The sequence below is a fragment of the Chelonoidis abingdonii genome, chromosome 1 (genome assembly GCF_003597395.2).
Source record: "Chelonoidis abingdonii isolate Lonesome George chromosome 1, CheloAbing_2.0, whole genome shotgun sequence".
NCBI classification, from domain to species: domain Eukaryota; kingdom Metazoa; phylum Chordata; order Testudines; family Testudinidae; genus Chelonoidis; species Chelonoidis abingdonii.
The window spans coordinates 15162850-15176815 of NC_133769.1; the positions used below are offsets into that span (position 1 = coordinate 15162850).

The 13966-nt window shown below is 40.4% G+C and overlaps 1 protein-coding gene across 3 annotated transcripts in view; it reads right to left on the reverse strand.

Annotated features, from left to right (window-relative positions):
• Positions 1 to 3136: 3136 nt before the first annotated feature.
• The window catches only part of UPF2 (UPF2 regulator of nonsense mediated mRNA decay), a 158205-nt gene continuing 147375 nt past the window's right edge, over positions 3137 to 13966 (reverse strand). For all 3 annotated transcript variants that reach the window (XM_032798299.2, XM_032798297.2, XM_032798298.2), the window contains one exon: positions 3137 to 4389. In XM_032798299.2, the coding sequence (XP_032654190.1) occupies positions 4380 to 4389 (10 nt within the window). In that variant the 3' untranslated portion in view covers positions 3137 to 4379. The remainder of the gene's footprint in view (positions 4390 to 13966) is intronic.

A 13966-nucleotide genomic window follows, 5' to 3' on the forward strand; every position in this document is an offset into this window, starting at 1 on the left:
ATGAACTTACCTAGTTCTTTTTGAACCCTGTTATAATCTTGGCCTTCAAAAACATCCTTTGTGAGTTGTGTGAAAACACTTCCTTTGTTTTAAACCTGCTGCCTATTAATTTCATTTCATGACCCCTAGTTCTTGTTTTATGAGTAAGTAACAGTTCCTTATTTACTTTCACCACACCAATCATGATTTTATAGACCTCTGTCATATCCCTCCCTTAGTCGTCTCTTTTTCAAGCTGAAAAGTCCATCTTATTAATCTCTCCTCATTTGGAAGCTGTTCTAGAACCATTAACATTTTTGTTGCTCTTTTCTGTATCTTTTCCAATTCCAATACATTTTTTTTGACATGAGACAACCATATCTGCACACAATATTCAAGATGTGAGTGTACCATGGATTTATATAAAAGCAATATGATATTTTCTGTCTTATCTATCCCTTTCCTAATGATTTCCAACATTGTTAGCTTTTCTGACTGCCTCTGCACATTGAGTGGATGCTTTCAGAGAACTATCCATGATTCCAAGATCTCTTTCTTGAGTGGTAACCGCTAATTGAGACCCCATCATTTTATATGTATAGTTGGGATTGTTTTCCCATGTACATTACTTTGCATTTATCAACACTGAATTTCATCTGCCATTTTGTTGTCCAGTCACCCCGTTTTGTGATATCCCTTCGTAACTCTTCGCAGTCTGCTTTGGACTTAACTATCCTGAGTAGTTTTGTATTATCTGCCAATTTTGTCATCTTACTGTTTACACCTTTTTCTAGATCATTTGTGAATAGGGCCCTAGCAAATTCACGGCCATGAAAAAAACAGGGTGGACTGTGAAATCTGGCCTTTACCCTATACTATATGGATTTCACGGGGGAGACCAGCATTTCTCAAATTGGGCATCCTGACCCAAAAAGGGGTCCAGAAGTTGGTGGTGGGAAAAATCACAGTATTGCCATCCTTATTTCTGTGCTGCCTTCAGAACTGGGTGACTGGAGAGCAGTGGCTGCTGGCCAGGCACCCAGCTCTGAAAGCAGCACCCCACTAGCGCAAAAATAAGGGTGGCAATACCACAACCCCCTTATAACCTTGTGATCCCCACAACTCCTTTTTGGGTCAGGATCCCTACAGTTACACCAGCTTGAAATTTCAGTTTTAAGTATCTGAAATGACATTATGATTTTAAAAATCCTATGACTGTGAAATTGACCAAAATCGCCCGTGAATTTGGCAGGGCCCTATTTATGAATATGTTGAACAATACTGGTCCCAGTATAGACCCCTGGAGAACACCAATATTTACTTCTCTCCATTTTGAAAATTGACCATTTACTCCTATCTTTTGTTTCCTATCTTTTAAGCAGTTACTAATCCATAAGAGGACCTTCCCTCTTATCCCATGACAGTTTACCCAGAGCGTCTGTGTTGCCAGTCACTGGGGAGTTTCTCCTGGTAAGACACAGACAGGACTCCCTCCTGCTGTAAGCAGGAGATGATAGTTTACCCTAGACACCTTGGGTAACCCCGAAAAGTGTCACATTTCTTTATAGAACCTGGGATTACTCGTGATTACAGACCCTTCTGCCCATTCACCACAGCCTGTCCCTATCTTCTGCTCTTACCCTCTCTCCCCAGCTCTTACCTATGTTCAACTGCCCACCAGGCCCATTAGCCTTCATTTCTGCCCATCCTGCCAGCTTTTACCCATTCTCAGTTCCTGGTTCTGCTTCCACCCTTTTTGCCTTTAATACCCCCCCAGCTCCTCCCCACTTAATTCTTCCCCCTGCTCATCCTTGGCTTCTATCCATATTTCCTCCACTCTGCTTCTATCTGTCCCTCCCCACAACACTTGCCCTTTGCCCTTCTTCCCATGCTGTCTTCTGCCCCTGCCCCCTCCCTGCTCCTTATCCAAACCCTTTCCCTCAAGTCCTTTCTCTCCCTCCTCATTCATTGCTGCTCTGCATTCGAATCGAGCTGCCTCATTGTTGCCTGGGCACCAGTATGGGGAGTGCTGAGAGAAAAGAAGAGACAGTACAGCAGTCCCAGACAGCTGGGTGGAGCAATGGCATAGAAAGTCCTGCTCCTCTACTGCAGCAGTGAGATGGAGCATGCTCATTACAGATGGAATTTTCAAAATTTAGCTGTCAAACTCTAACAAGACTCTACGGAACATGTGCAAACAGATGTTTCAAAGGTTTATAACCTGTCCAGATATGGATGATCTTTTTTCTTCAGGGAAATAGCAAAAGGCATGTCCCTGATACTTGAACAACTCCAAATCCATGCCAAATCTAAAATCCTCGTTTCAAAATTCTTAAAGTATTTTCCCCAACCTTATTCTCAGAAATGTCTTAACTGTTTTTTCCGTAACTTATCAAAAATATTTGGCCTGAGGCAGATATCTGAAACGGAAAATTCCAGCCTGAATGATGGAAGTTTCACAAAATTATAAGCAACTGAAAACAAGGGTCTCATCCTGGGAAGTGACAAGCAAATTTAGCACTTGACCACCTGTAGTTTCTTCATTTTAGCCTTTCTTCATACCTTAACACTACCAAGTCTAACATGTGTCTGACGAAGTGGGTATTCACCCACGAAAGTTTATGCTCCAATCATCTGTTAGTCTTTAAGGTGCCACAGGACTCTGTTGCTTGTTAAACTCTAACTTTTTTGCCCTTCTCCTGACTAATTTTTGAGTATCTTTTGGAAAGTAAGATGTTAATATTTTACCAACTTGATATATAATTGTAATCAATACTCTGGGGACAGCATTCAGTCAATAGAAGAATCTGAAAAATGATTAATCTGTCCACATAAAGACATTGTGAAAAATGCGAAATACATCTACCTCTCTCTAGTACAAATAGATTAGGAGTGAGGAGAGAACCTAGACAGCAGCCAGAGGGAACTCAGGCTCTCTCGAAGACTGTACAGTACTATCTGTGTCTGATCTAGTCTGTCAGCTTGTTGAGGCAAGGACCATCTCATGTTTGTACAATGCAATATACTCCTTATGACACTCAAATAAGTGAAATAATGGCCAAAAATATCCTCAAGGGCATATAGTACATAATATATTAATATGATTTCAAATAATCATTTACTTCAAAATGAACTTAACGAGAGAGACAGACTCTAATTCTAAATTACAACACTTTATTGCAGCATTGGCAAAGGTCAGATTCCTGAAGCTGGTGAAGATCGGGCGGCATTTCTGTATGAAATGTTACAATTTTACAAGTCTTTTTATTCTACATGCAAAAACCAAACCAGTGGTAGAAAGAATTTTAAAAGAGCTAGAAAAAAAGATTGAATCAAGTAGTAGCATACAGATGTGCTCTTTAACTGAATGTGCTACACCTATCTGAAAGCGAACAAAAACCACAACTATACTAATAAATAACAGATTGTCAGAAACGGACCAAGAAACCTCTTTTCTACCTAGAAAAAAAATAAAATAAAAATTCTATTTCCAGACTTTTTTTTCCTCTCTCTTTTAGACACAAAGGCCTGTCAACCCGTGAAGGTCAACGAAACATTTGGATCTGCTCCTTGATGTCCTTCTGTCATGCTGACTGGCACATTTTGGTTTTCAATGATACTTACAATGGGCTCAACTATATCCCTGTTCTTAGGCTGGTGTCAGGCTGTTCTATGTAATTTGGGTAAACACTGTGTCAATGAACTTCACATTTTGTCTTTAACCTTAACAGACAATTTTATCTCCTTGCCTCTGTTTGATTTTCCCCCTCCCGCCTATTCCTTTTAGAAAAAGTTTACTGTTAAAACAAAAGATTGCCCTCTGTGGAGTATCTGATGTTTGGTAATTGATCATAATTTTGTCATCCTACATGTCAGGGTTTGCGATAAGATATTACTGCTTCCTCTTCACTTTTCTACTGTAGACTTGAAGCCCCCAAAAGAATATTCTTTTGCCACAGAATGCTCAATTCAGAGATAATGTAACTCCCACTGGGTTTAGAACTATCTTTGTTTTTCTTCACATCGAGCCATCAAAACCCTTTCCATTCCAGTGTAATCCATCTTATTTTTAATTGCTCTTTGTTGTAACTGAACTGCTCACTGGTCAAGTTAACCATCTCATTTATTTACTTCCATTCTCATGAGAAGATTAACCCTCACACGGTTCCTGTAACAAAATGCTTTTTTTGTAGGCCATGACTTGGAAGCTTCCACTTGTTCTGTTTTCGGTGGAGGCTGGTGTTTCTTCCCCACGGCTCCAGCCTGTCCCAGGTTTCGATTCTGAACTCTCTAGACTGACATGCTGAGATGTGTCCACGGCTCTCATTTAATTGCTGGAGGACTCCACTATCCACAACATCAGAGATACAGGACCTAATGAAATGACACTTGCTGCTGGATCAACGTCTCCTAAAAGGGGGAGAAAGAAAGGAAATACATTAACTTTGAAGGACCAAACCATGCAGTTGTGCAGGACTTAAAGTTGGCCACTGAGTCCTTCATATCTGGATCTGCCTTATGGCCATTCCTACCCCTTGCAGTTTATATACTTTAAATTCCATCTTTTCACTTTATGAATACTTTTACAAAAACTGTGTGTGTCAAAGGAGGACAAATATACCACCATGCAAACAAATCTCTGGAGACTGATCAGAGAAATTCTCCTTCCTGACCCATCTCCTCCAAAAATTGGGAAGCTAAGCTTCACTTCAAGCACAAAAACTCACTACTGTGAGACAAGGCTACTGAGTAAGCATGCACTATTGTAAAAATGTAAGTAGATTTTTACTTCACTTAAAACAGACTTTGCTTTCATGCATAACTTATTTCTTGCTGTACAAGATGTAACGTGGGTAAAGTTTAAAGAAAAACTAGAGCTGGGCTATCTAGAGTCAAATACTGAAATGTTCTGAAAAAACTTGTAGTGACACATTAAAATCTTAGGTTATACCTAATATGTGAAGCAATTCTATCAGGGTAAAATAGTTCTATCTGGGTAAAAGAATGTAAACATAAATGAAAGATTATACCAGTATCGTGAGACGTGATATAAAGGGACCAAGGTTACACATAGTATGTTTGCATATTTCTGTTTATGCTGTTAAATGTATACAACAAAATATACAGGATATGCAATGGGGCTAAGTTAACACTACCACTGGAATCTTTACTGTTGTATTTTTTTTTTTTTTACTGTTATTTCAACTGTGTGACTTTAGTGTTACATTAATATAGATTTCTGTAGTGCTTTTTGCAAAATAAGTGGCACAGGCTATATCTTTGCAAAGGAAGACGCTTGAATGTTCTTATCTTTAATTAAATGAAATAATTATAGAATGCCACAGAATTTTGCAAAAACAGTTCGATCTGCACTTTTTTTTTTTAAACATAATTTCTTCGTGTCTACTATTGATGCAATTTTTGGGTTTGGACGCAGGAGTTCCGATGCAGTAACAATCTCCCTCATGCAAATTATCCCATTAACAGCTGCCCCTATATTTGTGATAGAAAAAGTAGAGGATACACAGTTCTCCCTATCTTTTGTATATGTCATGTCACAAAGCAGAGAGGCAAGAGTAAACTGCTAAAAATCTTAGAAGAAGCCCACTGAGCATGTTCAAAAATAATATTTCAGTTACTTGTAAAACTGTCTATTACTAAATGTGTTCCTCCCAAACCTTGTCAAGCTGCTAAACTCCCTTTATTAAGAAATATTTTCATGAAAAGTTACCAGTTAGAGTCTTGTGTGTTATAGGCATGACTAAAAAAAATTAGAATTTCTTAAAATGGGGAAAGACTATCCATCTACCTTAGCCCTTGACCAAAACACAAAAATCTGACCAACATTACCTTTAGACTACATCAAATATGGAAATGTTTTTAGACAAATTATGAGCTTCTGAAAGTAGGATACTAAAATTGAATCCTTTCTGCATTTTTTTTTTTGTTATCTGCAAAACTTACTTTGCATTTCTAAAGCACTTTACAAATATTAATGTTGACTGCATCCCACAAGATAAATAAGGACTATACAGGGCTCACTTCATCCACCACTGTAATGCAGCCATGTCTGGAGCAGAAGATTGCAACTATTTAAAAGTGCAAAGTACACTACAGTTTAGGTTAGTAAGTGAGGAACTCCATACACCAGGGGTCCCCAACATGGTGTCCGTGGGCGCCTTGGGGCCTTCCGGGGCGTTTATGTGTATCCGCATACTGGCCGGTGGATGAGCATACGCCGAAATGCCACCAACAAGCTCCGTCATCCAGAGGCATCGCCGCCGAAATGCCACCGATTTTCGGCAGTATTTCGGTGGCAATGCCTCTGTACGACGTTGTTGGCAGCATTTCGGTGGCGACGCCTATTGATGTTGCCGCTTGTTGGTGGAATTTCGGCAGATGCTTGTCTGCCGCCACGGTCCTCTGTGGCTCGTTGTCTGGCGCCCGCCAGATGAAAAAGGTTGGGGACCACTGCCATACACATTTGAAAAAGGGTGATTTAGATAGGTAACACAGAATGTAATGATCCAAATTGGAATGTGGGCAGGAATCCCAGGATAATATACCTACTCTCATGAAAAACACAGTCTTGTTGCATAAGTAGTAATCCCTGAGAGTAATTCCACCAAGGGGATCTGCTGACATCAAATTATAAGAGCAAAAACTCTTATGGTTGGTTAATGCACCAGATCATCAAGTTACAGATTTCCACTCAATCCCTTTGTCTCCTCCACCAACCCAAAACTCCATGCTCTTTTCATTCCTGAAGTAACCTCTTTCTTCTTGCGTGCCAAGTGCCCTCTTTCGGCCTCCTCCAAATACCTTCTCTCAAAACTCACTTTTCGGTGTGCTTTCCATGACTAATCTCAGCTTCGGCGCTGTCTGTTCCCTCTCTCGTGCCTGACCGTGTTAAACAAAGAAACAGGAACGACACGAAATAGACACACAATGAGCATCTGATTTCTTTTTAAACATAACTGTTTCATTAGCAGTTTTCCTTCTTACATCTTATGTTGCTCATAGTGGTGTTTTCTTGCTTTACCACCACCTCAGTTTGGATTGTATGACCTTCAGGGCAGGTACCTTGTCCTTAAAGAACCATTCACGCCAATGACAAGTAATCTGTATATGCATGTGAACACAGAGGTTGGAGTACTAGCTTAGGAATTTCAAGGCCTGGATTCAAGTCCCTGCTTTGCCACAGACTTCCTGTGAGACTTGAACAAGTCACTTAATGTCTCCGTGCCTTAGTTCACCATCTGTAAAATGTAAACAACAGCACTTCCTTACCTCACAGCGGTGCTGAGGGTAAATACATTAAAGCTTGTGAGGCCTTTGGATATTACAGTAGTGTGTGGCCATGTAAGTACCTCAGATAGATTTTTATATACAGGAATAATAGCTGATTATACATGGGATGGAGGAAATCTCAATGTGCTTGGAGTCAATCTAAACATATTAACAGGTATGAAGTTGCTGAAAGGCAATATTTCTCAAACACACCTTTTCTTCAGATTACACACTTGTTTTAGTCTATCCCTTTGGATGCCAGAAAAGGATAACACTAGACAAGAAACAAGAGCTATCAATCTCCACATACAGTAAGGGTGTTCCTTTGACATGTCAGTTAAATTTCAGAGTGCACATTATGGGTCTAATATAGGGTGGGGACTGCTCAGATCAGTTTTTGTAGGCTGAATAGACTTGGATGAATACATCACGCAAGCTTTATTCATTAAAAATATTGTTTTCATATTCACACAGTCCTAGACCCACCTGACTTACAGTATCCTAATAGAAATGGCTAAGAGCAAGAGTTGAAGTTACTTTAATAAACTATTTTACATGCTCATGCTTGCAAACAGTAAGATACCTTGAAGCAAAACCAAACCACAAAGCTGGCTATTAACCACTGTATTTGAACTGTAATATAAGGGAAGTATCCTAAAGTGTAGTACTTTTCAGACTGCCATGAAACTGCAATGCTCCGAGCAGGCTGTTGCAGATCAAAATTTAACATCCTTTATTTAAAAACATTTCATAAGACGAACAGGTAAAGCATATCAATACAAATTTGCTTTTCATTCCCCTTAACACTAACTGTAATGCTGCCTACCCATCTGCTTTACATGAGTGAGAACCACACATCTCCCCCACCTCTGGGAACCCAATGAGCGCTCACATGCTGGTATGAACAAATAGGAGACATATAGGAACGGGCCCTAGAGCTCTACACCCGCTTCTAATCACCCTGGTCTTGCTCAGTTCCTGTGCAGCCTCCTGAACACAAAGTCCTGCAGTATCCCAGAGACTGGGGTTTCTCATCCCTTGCAGGTGGCACTTACAGTATGTTTACACAGCGAAGAAAAACCCATGGCTGGCCCATGTCAGCCAACTCAGGTTTGCTGGACTTGCGCTGTGGGGCTGTTTCATTACCGTGCAGACTTCTGGGCTTGGGCTGGAGCCCAAGCTCTAGAACACGTATGCACCCACCCACCGACCCACATTTCTCTGTGAGGCAAGAGGGTCTCAGAACCTGGAAGCCCACCCAGCAATCAAACAGCTGCATACAGCATGGAGCTCTGCAAGCCTGAGTCGGCTGGCACGCGTCAGCCACGGGTGTCTAATTGCTTTGTGTACACACTTTTAGGAGGAGGGGGAACAATACCCTGCTCTGCTGGGATTCACCAGTACTACAGAAATTTGAGAGAGGAAGGGAGAAACGTTTGTGGGTGTGCGTAAAGGCAGATGCTTGTGGCACAGCAAGAGAAAAGAATTGGAGAGGACTGAGAAGAGGCCAAGACTGGAGGGAGTGGATGAAGATGGCTGAGGATTGTGGTGGAAAACAGGGTTATTTCAGAGTTTTGAAAACCAAGGCAGCAGTGTTTGAATCTGAAGTGGTTAGGATGCCTAGGAAAAAACAGGATGAGAGCAATAGATCATATTGCTTGAGGCAAGAATGTAATGTTGCTACAGCCTCTCAACTCCCCTTTTTAAAAGGGTAGGGAAAGCAAATAGGAGAAAGCTAATATGGGAGCCAGATAAGGATTTCAGAAGAGGCAGAATCAAAATAAGGATGGAGTCTGGCAAAGATCTGGGAATTGTGACATACCAACATATAGAGCTTGTCTAGTCTTGGAAAATTACTAGTCCTAGCACCTAGTGTAGACAAAGACAGACATGTTAAGTCAAATGTAGTCAACTTTAAAGTGGAGCTGTGATAAGAGAAGTTGGGATACAAGATAACCAAGATTTCTGGCCTTTAAAGTTGAAAGAAGAGAGAAATGTAAGAAGATGGGTCAAAAGGACAGTTGTATGGAGAGTTATACGTGCAGTACCCTTGCTCAATAGCAGAAACAGGAAACTATCATGTTAGCAGATCTAAATTTTCCTCTGTTAAGCTTGCCTTTATTTCTCAGCATTAATAAAACAGGCTTTATTATGAGATTTTAATGAATATTGGGGTAATAAAATCCCAACATCCTGTTATTGTCTTTATGCTTCATTTCTCATTTAAATTGGTTATAGAAAAAAATCAGACAGATGTAAAATAAGTGATCCCAAAACTGTCATGACAAATTGTTTCATTGAAATCCAATCTGATTAGGTTTGTCAACCAGCAGACAATCGTAAGAAGTGTCTTCTTACAGAGCATTAGGTATGCAACCCCATAAGTGAAGGAGTTTACACTACTGAGACTAATTGGTGAGGTTTATTCTTCTCGTAAACAAACCACCCCTTAGAAGCATGCTCTTTGATGTAGATCAGATAATTATTTCCTCTTTCCATGATAAACTTCTGAAAAAGCAATTAGTCTTTAAGCTATCGCTATTAAAAGGAGAGGTCTTTTAAAGCAAACTAGAGGTTAAAGATGGCATGAGAATCACTATTTCTGTGCTTAAATTTCTTCTTTGCATTCTCTGTTGCATTTATTAATAGATGATTTATATCTTTAAAACACAGGCCCAAATTTCATGTTGCTTGTGTATATTCCCCAGACCTGAAGAAGAGCTCTCTGTAAGTTCAAAAGCTTGTCTCCCTCACCAACAGAAGACAGTCCAACAAAAGATATTACCTCACCCACTGTGCTTCTAATATTCTGGGACCAAACCAGCTACAACAAAGTTGAATAATATAGAATCAAATCAGTTGAGCAATCTGAATATAGTTTAAACCATTCTGGCTTTCTGGCATTCTTAGATATATTTCCCAAAAGTATTAAATATATTTTTAAAAGGTATTTATTTGAAACAAGAATCTACACCAGAGATTTATACTAGAATAGCTTAGTAGTGGGGCTATCCTTCCTGAACAAAGACTAAAAAATTATGACGACTCCTGTGAAAGTATCAGATTGACAGTTTTAAGGACTGAAGTCCTAGCATTAAGCACAGAACCAGTGCAGAACAGGAAGTGGTAGTGCAAACTTTCCCCACTCTAGTCCACCAGTGTATCTCAACCTTGATCTGGAAGGACAATGTCGTTAGGGAGCTGATGGTAGATTGTCTTTATGCCCAGTAAGTCTTGGGTTTCTACTGAGACCCAACAAGAATTCCAAGATTGAGTAAGACCAGCAGGTCCTTAGACCTGACACTAAGCAAGCAGAAAATCTAAAACCAACAATAATAAAATTCCTTTGGTTTATGGTCCAAGATCTTGCAAGAATCTAATGACTAGAACTGGGGGTCGGGACCCCTCGGGGGTCATGAGGTTATTACATGGGGGGTCGTGTGCTGTCAGCCTCCACCCCAAATCCTGCTTTGCCTCCAGCATTTATAATTGTGTTAAATATATATAAACTGTTTTCAATTTTTAAGGTGGGGTCGCACTCAGAGGCTTGCTGTGTGAAAGGGGTCACCAGTGCAAAAGTTTGAGAGTCACTGGACTAGAATATGAGGTCAGGCAATCAGCAAACTTATTTGTACTCCTAGTTCACCACACAAATGGGAGACTCAGGGGAATTGCAAGGAACAGAGATCTTTTATAATATTTAATTCTACAGTTTATGGTGCCCAGAAATCCCAGCAATAAGTATAGCATGTATATCTAGACAAAAACACAGCATGCACATTAACTAGACACAAAGTAATGATTGCTTGAGATCTCAGACATCGTAGTAATATTACTTAAGAATGACTGAACTACTGACACGACTGACTAGATCCATAAAAACTAGATGCTATTGTTAACATTAATTGCAATGGAATCTCTTAAAATATAGTCAATGAGGTGTAGTAGTATAGAAAGTTTGAGAATCTGTTATCACATTACTAAGACTGCTCCGGTAAAAAAACAGAAGACCAAATGCTCAACGTTTTTAAAAATTAAAAAAAATATATATTATGGAAAGTGAAGTATTTCACCCAGAAAATTCAATTTTCTTCTGAAAAGGAATCGTGTCAAATTTCAAAACTAAAATCTTTAAACAAACTGGTTAAACAAAGGGATTAAATCCTGTTTTTAAGGGTAAGTTTCAACACAACCAGCCTCGAACAGGAACAGTAGGTACCTAAGCACCAGCTTTTCCCACATCTCTCCTGACATGAATGCCACGATCAAACACATCAAGAAGTGCTAAAAATTAAAACTTCAGCTTTTGAGTTAGGGCTGTGTCAGGTAGCTGAAGCATTTGGCTTGCTAGGGGATTCAGAACTACGGGAGAATAAAGCCAGCCAGCTGTTGCAGATGCTGCTTCTGCCACAAAGATCCTTCTGCTCCTCTTGGTCAAGGAGGGGTTCCCCATTCTACTAGCTCCTGCTCCCTCTTGGCCAGTGGAAGTTAAGGGGCTTCTTTCCCCTCCTTTTCCACTTTCATCAAGAAATGGTAGAGTAGGCAACAGGATGATGGGATGAATGGCCAGGAAGGAAGACATGCAAATATGACAGGAAGGGGTCACAAGCAGGAGCTGTGGGCAGAGCCTGGGTTAGTACCATGTAGGGTCGGCGTTAACAGGGGTTCATGGGTTCAACTACACCCACAGAAATCATGAAACCAAGGATGCAAAAACACTGTGTGCGTACGCGCGTATTTACTCCTTCGCACAAAAAACTGTGCGCAGCTCCATAGCCTGTGCTTGCATCATGGTGGGGCCGCCCCTGGGCATGTCACTTTGTGATATTAGAATCTACCAGAGGAAGCCCCACCATGAGCCCAGGAGATCAAGACACAGGGGATCCTTGTAGAACAACCCCCTCCCCCAACACACACCCCTCCAAGTTACAGATGCTACAGTTAACATTTTTTAAACATTTCAGCAGGATGGTTCCATCTGTCAGTAGCTTTCTGGCACATTACAAATGTTGAGGTTTATGTCATCACTAATAATACAAAAGTATGGGTGAAACACCATGTCAATTTCTCCACCACTTGCAGATTGTTTAAAATCCTTGTACAAATATTTATTTAAAAGCAATCTCAGACTGTGATTCCAATATAACACACCCAGAACTTTTACTGGCATGAATCCAACCAGGAAGTTTTAGAACAACAACCACCACCACCATCACCACCTACCTTCCTTAAAGCAAACATGCCGCTATTTTTAATAAATATTACGGTCCCTGAGCCCTGACTCATTACTGTGCGAAACGAACCTCACAGTGTGTCAGTTCGATCAGTAATAGGCACACATAGAAAAAGAAGGAAAGAGAGATCACCCATCCCGTAAATGGAAAAACAAATATGCTGCTTTGCTAACTCACTCTCACATTAGAAAAGTAGTGCTTACTGAAACAGGAAATTCCTAACCTAGAGGCCAGATTGCAATACCCTTGCTCACAACCAATAGCACTTTACACTACAAGTTTCTCTGAAGTCAATGGGAGTAAGGTGCGAGTAAAGGGTATCTCAAACGAGCCCTAAGCGTTAAGGTGTTTTTCAAGATTGTGTTCACTATTCTGTGACCCCTTATTTACCGTGGTTTAAGTGTGAGTATGAGAGAGACAAACAGACACACAAAACCAGGAATTTCTTTTTTAAAGCTTGAGGAGGGAGTCGCATACGGGTGCAGAACTTCTACCAGACCTGCTGCAACATACAGCACCTGGGAGTCCACTCACTCCACTTCCCCCATGGCAAGCACTGCCCACTTGTCAGTCACATACAATGGCCTGTGTCCCTTGGGGAGCACAGTAGAGCCAGAGGCTGGGAGCTGCAGGAGCCTGCAGAAGCAACAGCCCCAGAATAGGTTCCCAGGACTCACTCCCATCCGCAGTGACTGTCGGAGCACTTTCACCACTGAGATCCTCCAACTTCATTGAATGTCACTGCATTCCCAGAGACACTCCAACCCAATGAATGTCACTGCACCCTATTAGCAGAGATCCCCCAACCTGAATCTCAGTTAAACCTCCAATCCATCCTGCCAAACTCCAATATGTACTTGTTCTAATAATTTGTATGAGGCTTGTTGCTTTATTAAAAAAACAAAACCAACTAGTAAGTATAAATAACTTAAGTTAAAAATGGCATGCAACTATGGAAATATACACACACACACAAAATTGTGAACCGTCTGAATCAAGTGCATGAAAATTTACTTTGGCTGGGGTTCTGATAAGCCCCCCCACTTTTTTCTGACCGCTTTAAATATTGCTTATTTATACAGTGTAATCAACATGTAGATAAACATGCAATCAACATGTACAACAGATAAATTTGCCAAACACAGAAGAGGTCTCTGACTCCTGCCCTACAGAGGTTAGGGACTAAAACGCACATTAGATAAATTACAGCATAACATACAATACAGGCAGAGTGGTAAGCATCCATTCTACAGCTTGCAAAAGAGGAACCATTTACAGCTCTTTACGCCAAAAATCTGTCTTGGCTCACTCTGAAAATACCTACCTCATTGTGAAAGCCTAAAATGATGTCTTTTTAGATTATTTTAAAATAGAAGTATTTCAGAATGGTATCTAGAAGTAGCTATTAATCTGCAAAAAATCAGACTTTATAAAAAGGCTTATATTGTGTCTCTGCTGGTCTG